The sequence below is a fragment of the Marmota monax genome, unplaced genomic scaffold (genome assembly GCF_021218885.2).
Source record: "Marmota monax isolate L192 unplaced genomic scaffold, Marmota_monax_Labrador192_F-V1.1 WCK01_AAM20220418_F8-fsc00138, whole genome shotgun sequence".
Classification (NCBI taxonomy): domain Eukaryota; kingdom Metazoa; phylum Chordata; class Mammalia; order Rodentia; family Sciuridae; genus Marmota; species Marmota monax.
The window spans coordinates 2,514,365-2,527,602 of record NW_026692763.1 but is presented as its reverse complement, the minus strand read 5'-3'; the positions used below and the strand labels follow the sequence as shown (position 1 = coordinate 2,527,602).

Below are 13,238 nucleotides of genomic sequence, written 5' to 3'. Positions count from 1 at the left end.
CTGGTGAGCAGAGCTCTTCCTGATTGTAATGTCCTGAGCTGTTTTTCCTCCTTCATACTCTTCTTTTTCTTTCTTTTTTTTCTTTTTTGGCACCAGGATTGAATCCAGGGGTGCTTAACCACGGAGCCACAACCCCAGCTCTTTCTATATTTTATTTAGAGACAGTGTCTCTCCAAGTTGCTAAGGCCCTGCTAATTTGCTGAGGCTGGCTCTGAACTCCGATCCTCCTGCCTCAGCCTCCAGAGCAGCTGGGATCACAGGGGTGCACTATCGCACCAAGCTCCTTCATACTCTTCTACCTTGATATTCTGCCTCATCTTGGGATCAGAGCAATGGAGTCAGCTATGGACTGAGACGTCTGGATCCGTAAGCACCAAATAAACTTTTCCTTCTCTAAAATTGTTCGTGTCAGGTCTTTTGGTCACAGAGGTAGGGGGAAAAAAAAAAAAAAAGCTAACTACAACAACCCCCTTCCCAGACACTGGGCTCTTTCCTTGGTGTCTCTCTCTTTCCCTTGAGTTCCCCAGGGTGACACTCCCCAGAAGGGCTTTCGCCCAGCAGGAATATTGAGCCATCCTTGATGGGACCAGAGCAGGATGGGGAAGGACCAAGGGTAGTCAGAGCTAGAAGCCCATGAGAGAGCTGGGGTTCACATCCCAGGCAGGGTTCAAACTCAGCTAGCTCCCCAGGAGGTATTTAATTCCATTGACAGCTAAGGGGACAGAGTCTCAATGAGCTGCCAAAAGTCACATGGCCAGATAGAGGTAAAACAAGGGCGCTTGGGCTCACATTCTGGAGAAGACCCAGAGCGGGGTGGTTACCAGTACCCCAACCCTGATGAGGCTGTGTAGCCTCCCTGCGCCCTAGTTTCCACGTACGTAAAAGGAGCGAGAATGGTGCCCACCTCACAAGCTGGTGCTGAGGACCAAATGAGCTCATAGTTACGAAGCCCGACAGCAGTGCCTGGCAATTAGAAAGTGCCATGGGGAGGCTGGGGATGTGGCTCAGTGGTAGGGCGCTCGCCTAGCATGTGTAAGGCACTGGGTTTGATTCTCAGCACCACATATAAATAAATAAATAAAGGTCCAATGACAACTAAAAAAAATATTTAAAAAAAAGAAAGTGCCATGGAAGTATTTGCATTTTTACTCTTCTTTCTGCCACACAGGCCAGAGGGTGAGGACTCCCTGTGTCCCTCCAGATGGAGGCTAATGGCCCATCACCATGCTGGGCAGGAGGTCAACAAGAACATCTTCCACGTGAAAGAAAAACACTCTGCCCTTGTTAACACTGAGGAGTGGAGAAGCCAGGTCACAATGACAGAAAATAGTCTCTGGGGTAAGAGCCTGCTGATTCCCTGTCGCCCTTGTGCACCTGGGTGGTCCAGCTTCTGCCCCCAGGTGTCTCACCTCTGGGTGGCTGAACACCCCAGGCTTTCAAGACACTTGTTTTAGGGGGCAATTTAACACCATGTTGGTGTGATTATTTGGGTCCAACACATTCTGTCTCTCTCCCTGTCTCTCCAAAGACTTCAGGACCTCAAGGGCAGAGAACGCATCTTGTTGGACCCATCCTCTTATCTATGGTACCTGGATAATTGCTGCTTTCTAAGTAGCCTGATTGGCGGATGTGAAATACATTAATGAACTAGGACCCCAGCACACTAGCAGGGAAGGGTCCAGACAGGATGCGAGAGCCACCAGGATCAGCTGGGCAGCCAGGTGGGTCCATCAGGGGAGATACCCTGGAGGGGTGATCAAGGCAGAGCTAGGTGGAAAAAGCAGTGAGGGGTGGCCTGGAGAGGACAGGGAGAGAGATCTAGGAAGGAGACCGAGGATCAAAACTCAAGCGTGTTATCTGCCTACTTCCGACTTAGTTCTTTCCCACCCTGCCCTTGAATTTGTTCATGGATAAAACAGTGGAACTCCCCCAGAGGCTGAAGGTGTTGGGTAGCAATGAAGCCCACGGGGCCCCTCGCAGAGCACCTGGCATGTGGGAGCCAGTTAGTAACCTCTTCTTTATAGCAGGGGAGAAATGGGGAGCAAGGTTACCCAGTCAAGGAGGCAGGCGAGCTGACAGCATGTCTGCCTCCACCGTGGCCATCCCTTAGCCACCTCACCAGGCCTGGGACAGAACATGAAGGCAGGAGAGTGGGGTGCAAGCTCAGAAGCTGCCGCTCTCCATCTGGCTCCCCCATTCACTTGGAAACAACCTGTTTCCTTTGCAACTCCAACCCCTAAGCCCTCAGGAGAGGACTGGGGAAGTAGGGAGAAGCCAGTGATTCTTCCCAGCTTTGTCCCAAGATTGCCCTTACCCTCTCTTCCTCCTTCTTGGTCACCCAGAACCAAATGGTTCAATTCCAAGCACCATTTAAGAGCCTCTAAGTACCTGAGCTGTCGATGGGGCCCACAGAGATGATCAGGGATTGGGGCTGCCAATCTCATAATAGCCGATGCATCCCACAAGTAACTATGTACACCTCCCAGACAGCAAGGAGGCCAGCAGTGAGTTATAAAAGCTTCACAGGGAAGGGGTGGGCATCTGAGCAGGACCTGGCAGCACCATTCCGACTGCAGCACCACAAGGACCCAAGCTTAAGTAAAGCTCTAGCTCCCTGGCTGTGTGGTCTCAGACAATGATGTCTCCTCTCTGAGACTCAGTTTCCTCCACCGTAAAATGGAGATAGAGCACATACGTCATTGGGCCATCATAGACCTTAAATGAGACCACAAGCTCTGCAGCTGTGATGATGATGAGGAAGAGATGGGGGAAGAGGAGAAGGATAACAGTAATGGTGTCAACTCACCTTCATCCTTATCTGTGGCGTCTCCTGCCAGCTGGAGTCTGAACCATGAACAGACTTTACAATTTACAAAGCATTCTGCTAACACCGTCTCATGGAAAACTCGTGACTGCTGTCTGAGGTCAGGAGGGAGGAAATGCTCAGGATCTTCACAGATGGAGCTCAGCGAGGGCGAAGAACCTCCCTAAGGTCACAAAGCTACAAAGTGGTAGAGGAGGGACAGAACCTAGGTCTTCTCTTTGCCTGTGGTCCTTTTTCTATACCTCCCTAGAGGGGAGACAGGAGTTTATGGCCTATGGGGAGCAAGATTGTGGTCCTGGCTGGGGAACCTAAGCCCCCTACTTGTCAGCTGAGCTACAGTCCGCACTACTCCTTCCCAGTATGCAACGTGGCAATCCCAGTTAAACTGAACCATTGGTGGTCTGTGACCTTGATCCTGTGCCAGCATGCTCTGCTCAACCTAGGCCTGGGGAATATCTGAAGGGCTGGGTTTTAGGGTTCATTCCATACCTCTGTGGGCTCAAACTAAGATGAGAGCAGCAGAGTAAGGCATGTTGGGAAGTGAGAATATATATCTGTCAACACCAGAGGCTTTGCTTCATCTGGGGCTACCACATGTGACAGGAGGGACCCAACCCCAGAGGTGGGCTGCAAAAGCAGATTTCTTGCAATGCTCCTGGTTCCCCACATCTCTAAAAGCCGATAAGAAAAGCCTCACAGACCTCAGTCACCAAGGGCTGAGCATGACAGTAAGCCAGACTCAATGCCCTGGGCCATCCTCTCAACAGCCCTTGGGGTAGTCAGTGCTATTTAGAGATGAAGAAACTGAGGCTGAGTGGTATTACGACACTGGTGCAATGTCTCACAGCTAGGGAGATTTTTGTCTTTCTAAAATTTAAGTTCTTTCCATTCTTAGGGCTGCTGAGAGTAAGACTGTGATTGCTGAATTTATGTGTCAACTTGAATGAACCACAGGGTGCCCAGATATATGTCTTAACAAAATTCTGAGTATGTCTGTGATGGTATTTCTAGATGAGATTAATATTTAAAACTGCAGACTGGGTAAAGCCAATTACCCTCATCAGTGTGAGTGGGCCTCATACAATCCACTGAAAACCCAAGTAGAACAAAAAGCTGAGTAAGAGGAAACTCTTCCTACTCGACTGCTAGAGCTGGGGCACTGGTCTTTTCTGGCCATTGGACCTGGATTGAAACATCAGCTGTTCTTGGACGACAAGTCCACTGGCTTTCAGACTGGAATTTCTGCCGTTGGCTCTCCAGGTTCTTATGCCTCTGGACTTAGATCAGAACTACACATTAACTCTCCTGGGTCTCAAGCAATCCACTGTAGAGACTGGGACTTCTCAGTCTCCATAATCACATAAGTCAATTCCTTCTAGTAAATCTCTTCATATATATTTATGTGTACACACACACACCATACAGTTTATATTTCTCTGAGGTACCCTGACTAACACAAAGACCAATCCTTTAGTTTCTAGGAGAGAGCTGACTGCTATTCAGGTGTAGAAGGCTCAGCTGCCAGCCTCTGCCAGAGGCCAGATATCTGAATATCTGATTTGACTCTAAGTCCCCACTGTTCTCAAGTTCCCAAAAGGAAGACTGACCAAATGAGATCAGCCAGGTTGCAGAAACCTTGACTCTCTTTTCTTTCTTTTTTTTTTTTTAAACCAAAACATCCCCAAGTACTCAGGCAAAGATACTGGCACCCTCCAGACACCCCAACACAAACAGCAATACTTCCAGTGTCCACTAGATGGGGCCAGTGATACAGTGGAAAGGGCAGAAACACAGGGGCTGGAATTTTCCCTGCCATTCCCAAGTTGGATAAATTGCTCCCTACTCCTATTTGTAGAGGCTTCTAGTCAAAGATGTCAAAATCAATATGAGAGGCCCCACGCACTTCAGTGGATTGTCACTCTGTAGCAACTCTACATTTCAAAGTTCTCAAATTAGGTTATTCCCTTATGAGCCACCAAACAAAACGGGCAGCCACAAAGTAAAGTTAACAGTCCCAAGCCTCAGAGAACCCGGTAGGGGCAGCTTCCCATGACGGGTGTGAGCTGTTTTACTAGAGAAAGTGCCAGACAGTACTTTTCACCAGGGAATCTAACATAGGACTGCCTGGGTGGGATGAACACCAGGAAGGAACGGGAGATGAGAGGCAGAGAGGAAGGCAGAAAGGGTATAGCAAGGACCTGGCCCTTGTGCTGAGGTGCTACAGGGCATCTCCCCGCAACTGTCCATAGCTGTGGCTCTGCCTAGGCATCTCTGAGCCCTGCAGTCACCTGAGACTGGAAGGCAGAGATGGGGAACAAGAGTTCTCCCTTGCCTTCCCTTTGGTTGGGGTCCAGGTCACAGAATTCCTTCCTCTCCATGGGGTACCAAATCCTGTCCCTGCCTGTCCAAGATGGCTATCTCTAACCCATCACCTCTCCTTAGGAATAATGGAGGAACAATACCCCAGAACGCTAGCTGGGGGGAGCCTGAAGCTGACCAACACCCTTGCCCACCCCCTCCGCCTCCCACCTGCACCCCACCATCCCTGCCCAAACTTGTACTGCCTGGCAGCCGCTGAGCTCTGCCTCGGCCTCTGTTGCCATGGCAACCATGTGGCTTCCCCCAAGTGGGAAGCTGGTTGCCAAGGCCCTTGTTGCCAAAGGCTATAACAGCCACCCCAGTGTGTGAAGAGGGAGTGAGAGCCTGTGCAGGGGGTTCTCCAGAATGGTAGAGTCCAGGCAGCCTCCAGCTGGAGTGGGGGTGCTAGGCCCCAGAGAAGGGAAACGCATCACACCGTGTCTCTCAGCGTTGCTCTTCTGGGGGCTTCAGAGAAAAGAAAAAGAACTCCCACAAAACATAGCTGGACAAGCCTGAATCCAGCAGGACCAGGCACTCCTACAGCTCACCCCAAACACACACATGCCACCAAGAGAAACAGCTTTGATTCTTCTCCCAAACTCCAGAAAAAGAGCCCTGAGGAATCTCTGTCTTGCTGGCTCCTGTGTCTCAGAGGCACACACACAAGCAGGGCCCAGAGTCTATCCCAGCAACAGTATGAATTACAACTATGTGTCCCTTCACACATTCCTACCCCTTGCCCTGTCTTGGAGGACAGGCTTAATACTCCTTATAAAACGCTTCTCTTGGGAGAACTCCTGCCTCTGTTGACAAGAGGAGAGGTGGTCACCCACCAGGGTTTTCTCCCTTCCTGAGTGAAGAGCACAGGGCTGGAGGGGCTTCCAGGTCAGGCCAGACCACAGAAGCAGCTCTTTCTACCCCGCAGGGAGCACAAGACCAGCCTTGGCTTGGCTGAGCCAGCACCTGGACATCCACGACCCACAGGCCATCTATACAGCCACTGTCCATCCTGGGTTGGGACAGAAGGGTCTGGTCCTTCCTGGAGCCCCCTCCCCACCCTGCTAAGCAGAGAGACTGCCAGGGAAAGACAGGAAGGAGGACCGGGTGTCTGGGAAGTATGGAAGCCAATGTTAGAGGGGAGACAGGCGCAGGGGTGGCAGAGAGCAGCAGGTGGGGGGAGAGGAAAGCAGAAGCCGGAGAGCGGTTCCCAATGGAATGAGAGGCCCGGAGCACCTAGAACACGGGGTCCCAGTCTGGCCCCAAGCAGAGCATGGCCGGGAGGCCCAGGATGCTCTACCAGCCTCCCCAGAAGGCTCCCCTCCCCAAATCCCAAAGGAAAAGCAGGTGTGTACCTACCCCAGGTGCCAGCCCCTCGGGTGGAGTGGGAGAGATGCCATCCCCGCCACCCTGGCTGCGGGCGCTGAGCTGGGGTGACATGGTGGGCGACTCGTCGATGTACGGCATGGTCTCCGAGCCCTCGGGGGGCCCCTTCTGCTCCTCATGCCCCTCTGCGTCGTAGTCGTCGGCCCCGTAGCTGAAGTCTGAGACAAGGAACAGGAAAGGCCACTGAGAGTCCTCCACGAGGGCTGCCAGGGACTGGTAGCGCAGTGGGCGCCGGCGGCGGCCCCCGGCTGCCATGGCCCCGGCCGCACCATGCACACCTGGCCGGGGCAGGGGCTGCGCGGGGGCCCGGGCCTGGGGAGGGGGAAGCGCCAGCAGGCACCAGGCTCTGCTCGGTCACAGGCTGCTGGGAGTCGGGGAGGAGCGGCTCTGCTGTCGCCACCCGCTTAATAGCATGTCAGCCGCGTATTTGGAGCTGTTGTTGCCTTTGCCTCCTGCCTAATTCCACGTCTAAAAATCAACAGTGGGAGCAGGAGGCAGGACGCTTCCAACTCTCCTCTCTGAGTCACCATTTTGCTTTTTATAGGGACTAAGGAGTGGGGGCGGGCCGAGCGATGTCACTTCCTCAGCCCCTCCTCCTCAGGTACCATTTGTACACTGAGTCCCATCCCTCCAGGGGGGCCAGGGAGGCTTGGGAGGAGGGGTGCAGCAAGTGTGCTCAAGGGGGACCTCACCCCTCCAACCCAGGCCCTGGGCGCAGGACAGAGCCCAAGGCAGGCAGACGTGGGCGGGAGGGCTGTGCCCAGTCCTGGCAGGGACACGGTGAGCAGCAGACTCCTCAAAAGCCGGCACTTATGTCTATAATTCCAATGTAGGCTTCCTTCAGAGGAGGAGGGAAGGGAACACAACAGGAAGCCAAGCCGTGTTAACCCTCTCAGTGCTGCCAGCCCCAGAGCCCACGCACACATGGGGACCCAGGGTTGGGCCATCAGGGGATAGGGCAGCCCCTCAGGCCTTGCACTGAAAGGGCTACCACAGCAGTCTCAGAGAGGCCCCTGCATCACACACCCCAGCTGGGTCTCTCCTGCAGCAGGTGAGGGTCTCCGACTCCCCCAACCACTACCCCTCTGCCTATTTGCATCCCATCAGCCCAGAATGGAGGGGCCGGGACAAGGCCAGGCAGTGCTGCCTTCAGCTGGCTGGTGATGGGTCTCCTCAGGCTGAGGCCACCTTCTGGAGATGAGGGGACTCCTCTCTAACCCATCACCGGGCAGGGGCTAAGAACCTTTGGAGAACAACGGGAGCTGGCACAGTAGTGTATAGGGGGACCGCAAAGACCACAGTCTGTTCCCTGGGCTCCCAAGTAGCCTCAGTGTCAGCAGTGGTCTCTCCTTCATGCTGGACTGCCCAGCAGCCACATCCATTCGTTAAATAGTCCCTGAGCATCTTCTAGGTGGGAGGTGTGGCCCCGTATCTTGGGATCATGTCCAGCGGGGTGAGAGGTCTGGCTGGGCTTGTCCTATTGTCTGCTCAGACATCGTGTCCTTCCTGGCAAACCAGCTCACACACTTATAGCATATGGCATCCTGGTGTCCTTGTTTTGGCCCTGCGTGTTTGTCCCTGAGCCCCTGAGACAGGACTGGGTGTCTCAACCATTGCTGTGTGCCCAGCACCCACGACCAACCCACGGCAGGCTCTCGGCAAGTGTGCGTGGCCAGAATGAATGAGAGGAAATGCACCGTCGGTCTCAGGTCTCAGGTCTGAGCTGGGCCCTAGCAAGCCAAGTTCTCTGCAAAAAGGTCCTGGCTCCTCCTTCTCTGTCACAACATACCGGCCCCAGGGCAGCCAGCAGCCCAAGAATGGTGTCAATGGGTCACGAGGGCGCCTAGCCATGGCCACACTCAATCCAATCTGGCCTGTTGGCAGCCGAGAGCTTCCCCAGGCTCACTGCACCTGCTGCTGCGGATGTCCTCTCCGATCTCTAAGCTGACGGCCTATTAAGCTGTCAGGGAACACAGGCTGTTTATTTCCCAAGACAGGCCATGCACGCGAAGAACCACAGGCCCTAATGATAAGTCAGACGCTCAGATGTGGATGCCGTATATTCAGGAAACAGGCCCACTGCCCTGCGGGCCACAAGGCATGGGTGGGCGGGAGGTGAGCAGACTCTGGCATTTCCAGGGACAGGAGGAATGAAAGAGGCAGCATCCAGTCTGCAGAGCTTGGCACTGAGAGGGGCCTGGCTGTCTGGAGAGAGCTGCTCACTTAGGCAAGCTCAGGAGGGACTCGAGATATCAGGTCGACCTCCATCTCTCCTCCACCAGGCTCCAGGCTGGCGTCAAGGCTGGGAGAGGTGAGCCTCCGCGGACCCTGGCCTGGCCCAGAGTTCAGATTCCAGCAGACCACACCAGGGGTCTCCTGCTCTTTTCAACCAAACCACCACTCTGTGAGGGTCTTATTTCCCCAATTCACAGAGAAAGTAACTGAGTCTCAGAGACATTGACCTAAGGACACAGAAAGACCCTGAATCCAGATCTGCCTGCTGCCTCCAAGCCATCCTTTCCCCTCTGAAGCTCACTCGAGAGAAATCCTCCTCGGCCCTCCTGGCAGGAGAGATGGAGCAAAGGAGAACAGGAGAGCCCAAGGGTGGGGGGCCAGCACCGGGGGCAGGCGGGATGGGACAAGGTCCAGAGAGCTCTCCGCAAGCGTTCCTAGATCATTCCTCTTCCCTTCCTACCCACCATAAAATTCCGAGAGCCCAGGAGACTCCTGCCAGGAAAGAGAAATCAGAAAAAGATTGAGAAACCACTGCTTCAAGAAAGCCGGAGCCCTGGAGAAGAAGGAAACCAGCCAAGCACAGGCTTCGGCCTACCAAGGCCACAGGTGGGAATGCCAAGCGGACTGCAGCTTAGCCACTGGGTCTCCAAAGAAAGAAAAGGCAGATGAAGTGGCTGACCATCACAAGCGTTTCCCTCTTGGTAACAGAAATCCCACTGTATTTGAAGCAGCATGGCAGTGTGCCCAGTGGCTAGTTAAAAGACTACTTTTCCTAATGGTGTGGAGCATGTGATCAAGTGTCTTCATCATGAGATGGATATGTGTGGGACTTTGAGAAAGGCTGCTAAAAGAAATACATTCCCCAATACCCCCATTATTCCTCCTTTCTGTTGTCAATATGGAAAGCAAGTGGGATGGCTGGAGCTCTAGCAGCCACATTGAACCATAAGATGACCTTGAGGATAGAAGCCGGCATTGAAGATAGCTGAACAGGATAGGAATCTCTGCTCCAGGATGCTCTACCTCTGGACTGCTTTTACTTGAGAGAAAGAAGGTGTGGGTAAGCGGGGGACAGGCTGATGTGATTTAAACCACTGTTACTTAATTTTCCCCGACTACCTTCATTATTCCTTCTCAGTCTCTGGGGTGAAATCCTTCACTGCCCCAACTCCTTTAAAGATTTTGACGTTTCTTATAGATCCTTATATAGAATGGCACTCATCAACGAAAAGGAAAGACAACATAAGTGACTCTCACAGACATTATGCTAAGTCAAAGAAACCAGACACAAAAGAGTACATCCTGTATTTTGTTATATGAAGTCCTAGAATAGACAGAATTAACTTGTGGTTGAAAAAAAAAAAAAAATCAAAATGATGGTTGCTTCCGGGGATGGAGCAGGGACAGAACTGACTCGAGTAGGCACAAGGGAGCTTTCTGGGCTGGTGGAACTGTTCTGTGTATTGAGGGGAATTTGGAGTCCATGGACGCATTCATCAGAGTTCATGGTACCCTTCAGATCTATGCAGTCCCTGAATATTGGACTTCCGTTCATGATATGCCGCCACCCAGGTGCAGTGGCGCATACCTGTAATCCAGGGAACGATCTGGGCAGCAGATGCATCTCTGATGGTTTCCTGGACCCCTTCCCTTCAGGAACCTCAAACCCAAGCTTTTCCTGCAGTTAAGACACAAGATCCCTCAAGTAGGAAACTGAGGAGTCTCCCTGGGTCCCTCCTCCTTCCTGCTGCTCATCTTCTGCACCCCACTCGCCCTTCTCCTTCCCAGCTTCACCCACTGCCACGAGGATGATTCCAACCCTCTCCCTGCAGCAGCCAGACTGCAAACCTGGTCACGGCTCTGCCCTGTTCAAACTTCAGCTGTCCTCCGAGCACTTCAACGGCACGACCAAACTCCCCATGCAGGGCCCGTTGGTTGGCACCTGCCTCTACTTTACAGGGTCATATACTCCTGCCCTATAAGACTTCTAAGTTCCTAGAGTGGGTTAAGTAGTGGCACCCCCAAAGTAGACATCCAAATCTTAACCCCTGGAACCTGTGAATGTGACTTGTTAGATATAATCAAGTTCAGTGTCTTGAGGTCATTTTAGATTAACAGGGTGGGGACCAAACATCCCCTTGTCCTTCAGAGAAGCAGAAGGGGAAGTGATATAAACACAGAGGAGGCCACGTGGAGATGGGGGTGAAGCAGCCACAGGTCAAGGAACACCTGGAGCTGTCAGAAGCCAGAAGAGGCAAGAATTCTCCCCGAAATCTTGAGAGGGGGCTGCCCACCCCTTGACTGAGCACATCTGGCCTCCAGAGTGTGGAGAATAAATTTCTGTTGTTTTAAGTCACCAATTTTGTGGTCATCTGTTTTGGCAGCACTAGGTAATGAATACAGTCCCCAAACACTAGCACTCTTTCCACCCCTGGGAATTTGCACATGCTATTCCAGCGCTAGAATACCACTCAGTCCTTGTTCATCTGCTCAGAGCCTGTTTAGCCTTCAAGTTCTGCTTGGATGCACTCTCTCCTACCAACTTCCCCTGTGTTCTTCAAACAACAATATCTGGGTATGGAAAGCACTTGTACAAACCCGTGAGGGGAAAAAGTGAAAACCTCAACTTTCTAAATGAGCAAGGGATATGAACAGAAAATTAAAAAGAAAACTACAATTTTAAAAATGTGAACCTCACTTGTAAACAAAGAAAATGCAAACTACTTCCCCTCTTTCTTTTTTGTTGTAATTTCCCTATCAAATTGGCAATGGTTTCCCAGTGACTTAGGAGGCTGAAGCAGCAGGACCATGAGTCAAGGCCAACCTCAGCAACTTAGCGAGGCCCTGTCTCAAAATAAAAAATAAAAAGGGCTGGGGAGGTAGCTCAGTGGTTAAGCACCGCTGGGTTCCATCCCTGGAACCAAAAAAAAAAAAAGAAAAGAAAAAAAGAAAAACAAAACGGTGAGGGTTTCAATATAACCACAAGGGCTGGAGATGTAGCTCAGTGGCAGAGCCCTTGTCCAGCGTGAGTTCAATTCCCAGCACCAGAAAAAAAATTAAATAAAAATTAAATAATAATACCTATAGTTGTCAAGGAACAGACTCACTCAGAAATGCCTGGAGGATATGTACAACTGATACAACTCTTCAAGAGTTAATTTGGTAGCTGGCATCAAAGCTGTGATCGTCCAAACATGTTTTAACCCAGCAAAACCCAACCAGGGTCCTAAGACATTAGTTATAAACGCACAGGTTATAAATGTACATTAAATCACAAGGTTATTAATCACAGGACGGCTTATGATTATGAGATATTAAAAACAACAGGAATGATTCATTATAGGGGGACTGGTTGAGAAAATTAAGGTAGTCCCCGAGATAGATGAATATTCAGCCATTTAAAATTACATAGGTGGGGCTGGGGCTGCAGCTCAGTGGTAGAGCTCCTGCCCCGCACGTGTGAGGCACTGGGTTTGATCCTCGGTTCTACGTGAAAATAAAGAAATAAAGAAATAAAGGTATTATGTCCTTCTACATCATATATATATATATATATATATATATATATATATATATATATATATATATATATATAAAATTACATGGATGGATGTGGAACCTAGAGAGGTAAAAGGAAAGAAAAGTGTTGGGGGGGGGCTCATGAAAATCAAAGGGAAATCACTAGACTAGAGGACAGGGACAGGGGCGGGGGATGCGAGGCCCTAGCAACTTAACAAGGCTTTGTCTCAAAATAAAAAAATAAAAAGGGTTGGGGATGTAGTTCAGTGGTCAAGTGCCCCCTGGGCTAAATCTCTGGAAGGAAGGAAGGAAGGAAGGAAGGAAATCCAGAGAAATTATGTGGATGGGGCTGGGAATAGAGTTTGGTTTGTAGGCACACATGAGTTCCTGGGTTCAATCCCACACACCACACACGCACACACACACAAAATCTATATGGATGATAGCCAGATATAGTGGCATATGCCTGGAATCCTAGTGACTTGGGAGGTCCGGGTAGGAGGATCACGAGTTCAAGGCCAGCCTGGGCAACTCAGTGAGACTCTGTCTCAAAATTAAAAATAAATAGAAAGGGTTAGGGATGCAGTTCAGTGGTCAAGTGCCCCTGGGTTCAATCTCCAGCACTGTAAATAAATAAATAAATTATATGGATGATGTATACCACCTTGTTAAGTGGAAAAATGAGATTGATAATAGTAATATACAGTATTATATGTTTGGAAAAAACTAAAAAGGTCTGTACATACCCGAAAGAAAGCTCGGAAGGCTACAACATGAACAATTACAGAGCCTTCAAATTCTGGGAATTGGGAGGAAATTAATGAGTGGTTTTTGTTCCCCAGGACACCAAAACACACTGCTTGTCTTCTACCTAATATCCACCTTCCCCTCCTCCTTGCTCCCATTGCCTTGGTCTTAT

At 51.0% G+C, this 13,238-nt stretch overlaps 1 protein-coding gene across 3 annotated transcripts in view; it reads right to left on the bottom strand.

Annotated features, from left to right (window-relative positions):
• The window catches only part of Abr (ABR activator of RhoGEF and GTPase), a 189,284-nt gene that overhangs the window by 88,847 nt on the left and 87,199 nt on the right, over window positions 1–13,238 (bottom strand). For all 3 annotated transcript variants that reach the window (XM_046446891.2, XM_058580071.1, XM_058580070.1), the window contains exon 2: window positions 6,539–6,723. In XM_046446891.2, coding sequence (XP_046302847.1) covers window positions 6,539–6,723 — 185 coding nt within the window. The remainder of the gene's footprint in view (window positions 1–6,538; window positions 6,724–13,238) is intronic.